Raw genomic sequence first — 9,957 nt, forward strand, 5'->3', positions numbered from 1 at the left:
GGCGGCCGCCCCCCTCCTCCACCCGCCGCCGCCGCCGCCGCCGCCCCCGGCCACCGCGGCCCCGCCGCCTCCGCCGCCGCCGCCCCCGCAGCCCGCCTCGGCGGCCGCCCCCGCCACCGCGCCCCCCGCGCCCCCGGGCCTTGCCGCGGGCCCCGGCCCGGCCGGAGGCGCCCCGGCCCCGGCCGTGGCGGCGGGCAGCAGTGCTGCGGCCCCCTTCCCGCACGGGGACTCGGCCCTGAACGAGCAGGAGAAGGAGCTGCAGCGGCGGCTGAAGCGCCTGTACCCGGCCGTGGACGAGCAGGAGACGCCGCTGCCTCGGTCCTGGAGTCCGAAGGACAAGTTCAGCTACATCGGCCTGTCTCAGAACAACCTGCGGGTGCACTACAAAGGTACTGGGCGTGTGTCCTGCGGTGGGAGTGGGGCCGCAGACCCTCGGGCCGCCCCCGCCCTCCCGGGGCCGGGTGTCCTCGGAGGGGACTCGCCTCCGGCTCTGCTGCTCCCAGGGTGGGATTGGGGTCGCGGGGAGAGGTGCGAGGGAAAGCGGGCGATTCTGGGAAGGGGAAGGTGAGTATAATGGTCCTGGGTAGAATGGAGCTGGTAATCCCAGGCCAGGAGCAGGACACCTCGGGGGAATCCAGGATGACAGGACATAACTCGCTTTCTGATTTCCCTTTGAGATAAATCGTAGGGCTGGGATGGAGGAATCTATGGGCTCGGAGTTGGGTTACATTGTTCTCCAGGTGGTGTTGGGTCAGGCGCTCTCCTCTTACGTGGGGGGAAGAGAGGCACGATTCTGAGGGATAATTTCTAATTAAGGGAGAGCAGGGATGTGTAGGGGGAGGAGTAATCAGTGGAGGCTTTTGCCCCACATTAGGCTAGAGATTGTCTAGGGGAACACAAGGGCCGGGACCCCAAGTTTGCCGTCAGTGTATCTTGCTAAAAGCAACTGGAGGGTACGAGAGGTGAAACCTCAGGAGTACGTGTTTTCTTAGGGGAGCAGAAACCGACCACGACTGATTGGATATGCCCTATATTTATGTGTTGGCATTATGAAAGTCTCGTTGAAAATAGGGATTTGTTAAAAACGTTATTTGGTATCTTAAAGAAAATTGGCTCCTATTTTCCACCTGCAGTTAAAAAAAAAGGCCTTAGGCTAGTGCTTGTCCCTCTCCTCCCTCACCTACCTCTCCTATGTTAAAACAAAGCTTTAAGCAGATCAGTTGTATATAAAATTATAAATTGCTATGGGAGTTTTTGACATGTAGCCCACATTAATAACACGCATCAAGTTTACTGGTCTGGGGGAAATAAATCAATTCAATGTGTCAGTCTATCTGGAAGCAAATCCAGTTTTTTTAGGCCCCAAACCTGCTGCTTTTACATTCAGAGCAGCCTCATTTTGATTGGCTTCAAAGGGAGGGTCTTTATCAGATCCTAGTGACATGGATATAGAGGTTATAAACAACCATTGTGGTGAAATTCTTAAAGTTTACTGGACTGAAATTTGAGAAGAGCCTTGATAAATAAGTTACTATTTAATCAGGAAGGAGAATGGCCACAGAAGTCTTCCAAATGATTTGGCTGCAAAGAATAACGCACAAAAATAGGCCTTGTTGAATATTCCTTCCTTTTATCCATAGATCCAGAGAAGTACTTTCAATTTTAAATGTTATGGTTCTTAATCTAAATGGCTGAAATTTTCAAAATATGGGAACTTTGGTTTTTCTTAAGTTAGGACATTTTGTTAATACCCTTTGAAGGCTGTTGTTTAATTTTGTGTTTTAATTTGTGTGAACAGTGCTATGTATGAAGTGTTTACTTCTGATCTGGCTACCAGAATGCTTTTTGTTAGACTCCACAAAACTTTACTTTAAATTTTATGGTTGATGGTTGATAGCTTATAAAATCAGAGGGAGAAGATATAAGAGATTATTGAACAAAGAATTCTAGCTTTCCGAGTCCTGCCATCATTTGTGATTTTAGGCATGTTACCAGACAGGGTCTCAGTTTCTTCCTCTGAGTGATGAGGGAGTTGAGCTGGGTGTTGGTAACGAGATTTCCAGCTCTGAATTTCCATATCTAAGATTTGTGATTATAGTCTATTTAGCACTGTAACATGCCTTGACTAGTTTTACTAACTACTTTTACATAAAATTGATGATTTGGGTCACGCAAAAGTGCAGCTTATGTGAAATTGGTTGGAGTTTGGAATATTTATGACACTGCTGTCTCAGTTATTTTTCCTCTTGGCCTCTTTATTACTTTCTGTTGTGTAATACTAAGATTCACTTTCTGGAAATTTCACTCTTTTGTAAACATAAACCACTATTTCTGGAAGAACAGATTTTGCTGTTTGTCATTCTTTTTCTTTCCTCTCCCTTTCTTCTGTCTCCTCTTTGTCTCTCCCTTCCCCCTTGTCACAAACACAGGCCCTTTTTCCCCTTCTACTGCCTCTTCCTCATCTTGTTATTTTAATACGTGCCTGTGTGTTTTTCCTGTTGTTTTTCTGTCTGCCTTCAGAGTGGACCACACCAGAAGTTACTGGGCATCTAAGCAAGGGGGAAGTGTCTTAGGTAGTGGTAAGCAAATTTGAAGTTACAAAATAACATTAAAAACTATTGTTCATAAAGTATTTTTGCATATTACAGAATTTCAAAAGATTGATGATAATTATTTTCCATATGATGAGGATTTTTCTTACCTTTGAAATATGAATTTATTTTGCTTTGAACGTATTCTGTTTTGAAGATGTTATTCTAAGTTGGAGTTACTCTTGGAAACAGCGGGGTTCCTTAAATGATTTGAAGGGATTAATGTTAAACAGTGTCAGCCATACAGACCAAGTTGATTGGATTGCAGAGGAATTGGGTGTGTTTACTACCTGTTAAAAATTTTTAGAAGACTTTTTGCTTAGCAGTCACACACCAACTGTTGAAATCCTCAAGCATGGCCCCTTTTATTTTTGAAATTCTTGTCAGCTTTGAATAAGTATAAATGTGACAAGTTTAGACCTAGTTATAATGATCACTTTATTCCAATTTAAAGTATTTTAATGAATATGACAATGGGTTTGATTAGTCTAAATGTTTCAGTTACAGGTTGCATTTTTATATTCGTGAAGTTACCACGATTTGTTTACTTTGCAAAGCGTTTTGATACATACACTCAGGAGCATGTTAGTGAATTTGGATAAGATGGTGGAATTCTCATTTAAGACGAGAAGAAGTGGGAGCACCTGGAAGTTAGAGCTTCCCAGTCACAAGTAAGCCAGGATTGGAAACTAATTTTCATTGATTTTAAATTTAGTGTTCTTTCCACCACACGTATGGCCTATTTCAATCTGTATGAGACTTAATTATCTCAAGTAGTTAAAATCCAGTGATCACATTTACAACTTTTTGAAGAATAGTTGACTTTGAAGAATAGTTGATGTTGAAAGTACTTCCTCTGGGGAGAGTGCTACCTGGAGCACACTAATGCCATGGAAAAGTCCAGACGCTTTGATTATACTGATTTAGGGCAGCTTAGAAGAAATGTAAGATAAGTGAAAGTTGGGAATGATAGGAAGAAATGAATAGTGAACTGCACCTTCTAATTGAAGTATTATTAACAGTGACCAAATAGGTTGAACTTTTGGTATGCCCAGCTCCCCTCCCCCTCCGTATCACCAGTCACTAGGCCTTTAACGTGTCCTCAATTTAATTGCTTATCTAATTTCTTGCACTTCTTTATGTAGAACAAGTATCTCAACACATATTTGCTTGCTTACCAATACAAATGTCTTTAGAGATTTATGGGAAGTGTTATAAAAATGTGCTTCAAAATCAAGGAATTTAAAAACCAAGCTTTTCCCAGGGATCCCTTTGCCAAAATTGAGCTTTAAGAATGCTAGTTGATAACTGCAGGGATTAAGTGATTCTAATAATCATACTTAACAGAAGTAGACAATAGTAATGTTGATTTTTTTGTTTTTGGTAATGATTTATTGAGCAATTGCTGTAGCGCAGATATTCTTCTAGACAATTTGTATATATACCTTACTCTCTATATATTCACTTTGTTTATTCAACAAGCTTTTAGTGAGTGTTTACTTTGTGCCAGGTTCTGGATACTCAAAGGTTAATAAGACACTGTCTTTGAGTTCGAAGAGCTCAAAGGACATCAAGCAGTGTGTGTAGTAGGGAAGTGTCATAGAGTACTGTGGAAGAAGGGGGAGCATCTGCTGCAGGCTGCCTTTGGCAGGGGTGAAGTTGGTGGGTCAAGGAAAGCTTGAAGGGGATGAGGCCAGCAGTCAGTCTTGAAAGATGAGTATGATATAGGGGAGGAGGGGCTGGGCATTACAAGGGAAAAAGCATAAACAGAAGCATAGAGGAGAGAATTATTCTATATGTTTGGATCTACAAGCAATATGGGGTTGTTGGAATTTAAGTGTGTGACAAGGTACAGCTGGGAAAAGATCGTGTGAGGCCTTATAGAATATTTTATCGAGCTTGGATCTTATTCTGTAGGAGACAAAGAATCATCTAAGGATTTTAAGTAGGAAGTGACTGGCTCATTTTCATCTTTGTCGGATTATACAACTAATTGGGAGGTGGACTCAGGGACACAAGCCTGGAAATAGCAAGACTCATTTAGAAGGCTGTTGCAGACCACATAAGAAATAAGGACCTGAACTGGTCAGTGGTGGGGGCAGAGAAGAGCAGACATATCTGTGATCTGTGCTGAAGTAAATCTGACTGGATATGATGCAGTGGTGGAGAAAGCAAGGCTGATGCTGGGTTTCTAGCCGTGTTAGGTTTTTGCAGTGAACCGTGAAGCAAATAATGATCGCAAGGAAGTATTACAGTACACTTAGAGGTGAGTAAAAATGGGAATCTTAGCCATGTGATCTGACTTCATGTAAACCAGAAGAAGCCAAAGAAATAGCATTGGAGAAAGAACAGAAAGAGGTCTTCTGGAGTTAAGGTGGCTCTGTGTAATCACCACAGCTGGAGTTCCTGATTTTTCACTTTATTCTAATGTTCAGATGACTCAGCTACAGTGCTAGTTTCTGGTGGTTTTCTTTTCTTTTCCCTACTAACTGGTTTATCCTTTTTCCTATTTTAAACTCCCAAGAGACTCAGCAGATTGGCCTAGCTAGTTGCCATCTTTCTTAGTTGGGCAGAGCTTTTCATTCTGTGCTACGGAGTGAATTGGTGGCCTTCTCGTAGATGCTGACCTGTGTTGAATCAGCTGTAGGGGTGTGAGGGTTGTTATGAAATACAAAATGTCATCCTGGTGGAAGGATAGTGTGGGCCCCACTCCTCTCAGTAGGGACAGTGTGGGGGGCAGTTTCTCCTAGGAGGGGCTGGCATGTACCATCATTGACCTGAACCTGGAGGAGAGGCTGAGGTCATGACTGACCTGGGAGTCGCCTGTAGCTGGTAGTTGAAACTCAGAGAGTGAGAGAGAGTGAGTAAAGTGAGAAGAGCAGTGGGCCAAAGATGGAACCCTGAGCAAGACCAACATTAAAAGACTGCAGGGAACCCAAGAAGGAGTAGTTAAGAGGTGCCTGGACAGCAGGGAGGTGGTGTCACAGAAGCTGAGCAGAGGAGTGTCAGAAATGAGGAGGTGAACTTCAGTGTCAAATGCAACAGGTAGGGTTAGTGACATAGGCACAGAAAAATTTCCACTGGATTTGGAAAGTAGATCGTTGTGACCTTAGGTAGAGCGGTGTGAATTGAGTGATGGGGGCAGAAATCAGGGTCAGTAGAAGGGACCAAGCAGAAAGTATAGTGAATATAGGTTATTCTTGAGAAATATAGATGAGGAAAGAGATTAGTCAATACCTGGAGGAGAATGGAGGTTAGGGCAGCTGTGGGGTTTTTTTTTTTTTTAAATGGTTGATATTGGAGTTATGTTGTATCTGGAGATTAGCTTATAACATCAGCATGTAAGATGAAAAATCCACATACTTAAAATTATCCCTAGAAAACCCTTTGGAAGGTACTGTGTTAGAAACTATTGTATCATTTCTAAGTAGGCCTAGTTTTAGTTTGGCTGCGTGGGTAACACTGAAGTGACGTAAGTTAGATGACAGTATGATGTTAGTGCAAGATATGGAGTCTCAATAAATGTCTACAGAATTTAACATGTTTTAACAAATAAGATAAATAGTACCAATACCTGGTTTTATTACCTTAAAGTTAAAAAAAAAAGTTCATTATACTAACCACCAACCCCAGTGCATTATTGACAAAGATTTATAACACAGAGACATATAATTTTATGAAAAGGATATACATTTTTGGGACACTGTGCCCTTATAGATTGAAGGGAAGGAGAGTAAAGAGGGAAAGGATGACAGTACAAGCTTGGGAGGCTGACAGAGTAAGGGCTTGGAGGGAGGAAGGTGGTTCGGAAGCTTAAGCTGCTTGCCCTTGAAGAGGAGAGGAGTACGTACTGCTCCTTCGGTAACAGTGGAAGAGGTGGACTGGTGTAGACAGACGAGTTAGTAATGCGCCAGAGGAGAGTAGAACATAACCATGTATAATGGTGGAGTCCCATTTCAGTCCTGTTTTGGGATAAAGGAGGCGAGGTAGTTTGCTCACTGAATTCAAGTAGAGGACTTAAAGCCTAAAGTGAATGATGAAGCTGTGGACCATCTTCATCTTCCTAAAGATTGCTGTGTGGTATTGATAACAGTGGGGGATCCCAGCTGACATCATTAGTTCACAGTGGTGACTGTTTGCAGGACGGTTGGACTTTATTCCACAAAGGCCAGCTGCCCAGTGCAGGAGTAGGGAAGGTGGATTATAATGTTGATTTAAGGCTGTGGTTTTGCAGGCTGGGTATGATGGAAGGATAGGCATATGAGGGAAATCAAGATATTTGGGAGCTTTTAAATAATTACCATGTATACCATCCTGGAAGAGGAAAGAGAAGAACAAACAAACAAGAAAGGGTTCAGTGCATTGGAGTTCCTTGAATTTTGAAGTGCAGAGTGAATTCTTTAGACAGGGGAGAGGATAGGAGGGTGTGTCCTAGGGGAAGATGTCGGTATTTCCACTGTAATGCCAAAATTGTGTTGCTGGAAAAACTTCATGTTTTTCACAGAATTGCGCACTAAAAGTAACAGGGCTTATGTATGGGAAAAATAGGGCTGGGGCAAACCACTTAAAACCTATGGAACTTTGTAACCAGAGCACTACAGAAATAACAGTCCTAATAAAATACAAGCCCAGTTAAATTTCCACTCCCATGTGTGCCCAACATCACAGGCTGCTGATCCTTCACAGCCTTCAACCCTGGGGTTTGGTCTTTCTTGTTAGAGATGTAAGTTCTTGACAGCTGTTTAATCAAAAATAAAAATCTGATTCAGGGTTTAGCTCTTTTCACCTTTTTTTTTTAAAGCCAATTGGAAATGCTTAGCTTTAGCTATTAGAATGGCTAAAATCCAAAGAAAACCTGGCCATGACAACTGCTGGTGAGGGTGCAGAGAGCAACAGGAACTCTCGTACTCTGCTGGTGGGAGTGCAAAATGATACAGCCACTTTGGAAGATGGTTTGGCAGCTCTACCAAAGCTAAACATAGTTTACCATATGATCCAGCAGTTGAGCTCCTAGGTATTTACCCTACTGGTTTGAAAACTTACACCCATACAAAAACCTGCATGTAAATGTTCATAACGGCTTTTCTCGTAATCACCAAAACCAAGAAACAACCAAGATGTCTCTCAGTAGGTGAATGGATAAACTGCAGTACATCCATACAATAGAATATTATTCAGTGATAAAAAAGAAATGAGCTGTCTATCCACACAGAGACACATACGGATCTTAAATGCATATTGCTGAGTGAAAGACTGCAGTCTGAAAAGATTACATACTGTATGATCTCAGTGATATGACATTCTGGAAAAGCAAAACTATAGAGGTAGGAAAAAGATGAGTGGTTGTCAGGGGCTTGAGGGGATGGAGAAGACGGCGAGTGAGGCAAAGAACGGGATTTTTTAGGTCAATGAAAGTATTCTGTATGATGCTGTAATTGTGGCTACATGACACTGTGTGCTTATCAAACCTGCAGAATTTTAGGACATAAAGAGTGAACCTTAATAGGTACATATTTTTTAGAAAGTCACTTGGTGGGGGAGATCCCAGTGTAGAATGTAGAATGTGACAAAAGAGTGTAACTATATTACAAATGTATGAAACAATCTCAGAAGAGGAGGGAAAAGGCACTGACCTAAATAAGTAACTGGAAATCAGTGGAGTCTGTAAAACTGAATTCTTGTTGATAAGTTGTATCCCGGGGGGATATGAGTTAACAATTCTGATACTGCTATCCATGAATACCGGAATTTAACAGTTAAATCAGTGCCTGGTGTGCAGAGGGAGCTGGGTTTCTCACCACTGGATGGTGGGAATGACCACGCGGTAATGGGTTTGAGTCAGCGACAGCAGTGTGAACGCGTGTTTAGCTTAATACGTACACAGATGATTAAATAAAAAGTACAGGTGTGTGTATATGCAGGGGTTTAGTATACACACATATATTTCTTCGCTCGTGTCAATGAGAGGGCCTAAAAGCAGTGACACCCCAGTAACTGTGAGCATACCTAGTACCTAGATCTTGGATTCTAATGCCATTTGCCCATAAAAGGAGCCAGGGCTCCTTGAAGAAATGGCTGATTCTAGGACTAGGGCAGGAAATGCACAAGATGAGCTTCCAGCATCTTGTAGTGCCAGAAAGTAACAAAAACAAAAAACACATAACGGAGGTATGTCAGAGCGCCAGAGCAGCCAACTGAAAAAGCTCCCAGTGGCTAAACGGGGAACAGTTTGAGCAACAAAAGAAATGAACTAGTCTTGAATTATAACCCAAAGTATAAAATAAATATGCATGAGATGCATGAGTCCATACTGATACAAACAAAGAGGAAGTATCTTAGCTTTTTTTGATCTGTACTGTACTTGAATTTTCCCCAGATGGGTTAATACAGTGGCAGGTATAGCAGTTCCTGAAGCCACCAAACACTGGGCACAACAGGAATGCACTTCTGGAGGAATCCCAGCTTTTTTGACTTAGGGCCTGTGTATATTGCTAAAGTTTTCTATTTAATTCATTAATGTACTGGGAAAAGCTGTGTTATGAGCTGAATGACTTCTTTATTATGCTGATATCATTGCCATGTTTATCAAGTGCATGTGGGCTAATTTGTATTCAAGAAATGTGCTTTGTAGCAAAACAGACTTTACTGGAATTTAATATTTCTGAGGTGGAGTAGTTTCAGGTGATGTCAGCATCCAGAGTGTGGCTCCAGGAAGAATGATTGAAATTAGAATGGAAGTCAGTGGGAATAAAGAGGTCTGGAAATTAAAATGCAGAAACAGTAAAATAATCAAAAATAAGTGTTAACGTGTGTTAATGTTGTGTGGAGGGCCTATACAAAAGGTTAGACCAAATCAGAGAGGCTAGAGAAAGAATAATTGAGGAAGTAAAACTTGAACTAAGATGGAAGGGCTGAGGAGGACCCGGCCAGTCTGAGAAGGAAGGGTACACAGCTTTCCAGTTAGAGGGAGTAGCTTGGGCACAGCCTGGCCTGGCCAGTGTGGCTGGAGCAGAAAGGAGGAAGTGGAAAATGCAGAGGGAGGGCAAGATCAAACAAGGTTTTCAGGAAGTTTATCTTTTTCTAGGCTGAATGGGAAGGAACGTTAGTTGTCTTGAGGCCTAGTGGTACAAGGAAGGCTGATTTATTTTTTCAGAAAGGCACTTGGCTGCAGGTTGGAGAGTGGAGGGGTCTGGGGGAAGGCTTTATTCAAACCCTTTCTGTTAAATGCAGTCAACAGATTGTTTGAATAGGAGGAGCTGACCTTGCTAGCCTTAGAGTCCTGAAGCAGTACATGTATTTTCTTCTTGAACCATCTAGAAAACACTTAACATTGAAGACTGTGGTTTTTTTTGTTTTTTTTTTTTTT

The 9,957-nt window shown here is 42.3% G+C and overlaps 1 protein-coding gene across 1 annotated transcript in view; it reads left to right on the forward strand.

Annotated features, from left to right (window-relative positions):
- The window catches only part of RANBP9 (RAN binding protein 9), a 95,331-nt gene that overhangs the window by 726 nt on the left and 84,648 nt on the right, over nucleotides 1-9,957 (forward strand). Inside the window, exon 2 of the mRNA XM_055079544.1 lies at nucleotides 29-389. Coding sequence (XP_054935519.1) covers nucleotides 29-389 — 361 coding nt within the window. The remainder of the gene's footprint in view (nucleotides 1-28; nucleotides 390-9,957) is intronic.

This window comes from Physeter macrocephalus, chromosome 18 (genome assembly GCF_002837175.3).
Source record: "Physeter macrocephalus isolate SW-GA chromosome 18, ASM283717v5, whole genome shotgun sequence".
NCBI classification, from domain to species: domain Eukaryota; kingdom Metazoa; phylum Chordata; class Mammalia; order Artiodactyla; family Physeteridae; genus Physeter; species Physeter macrocephalus.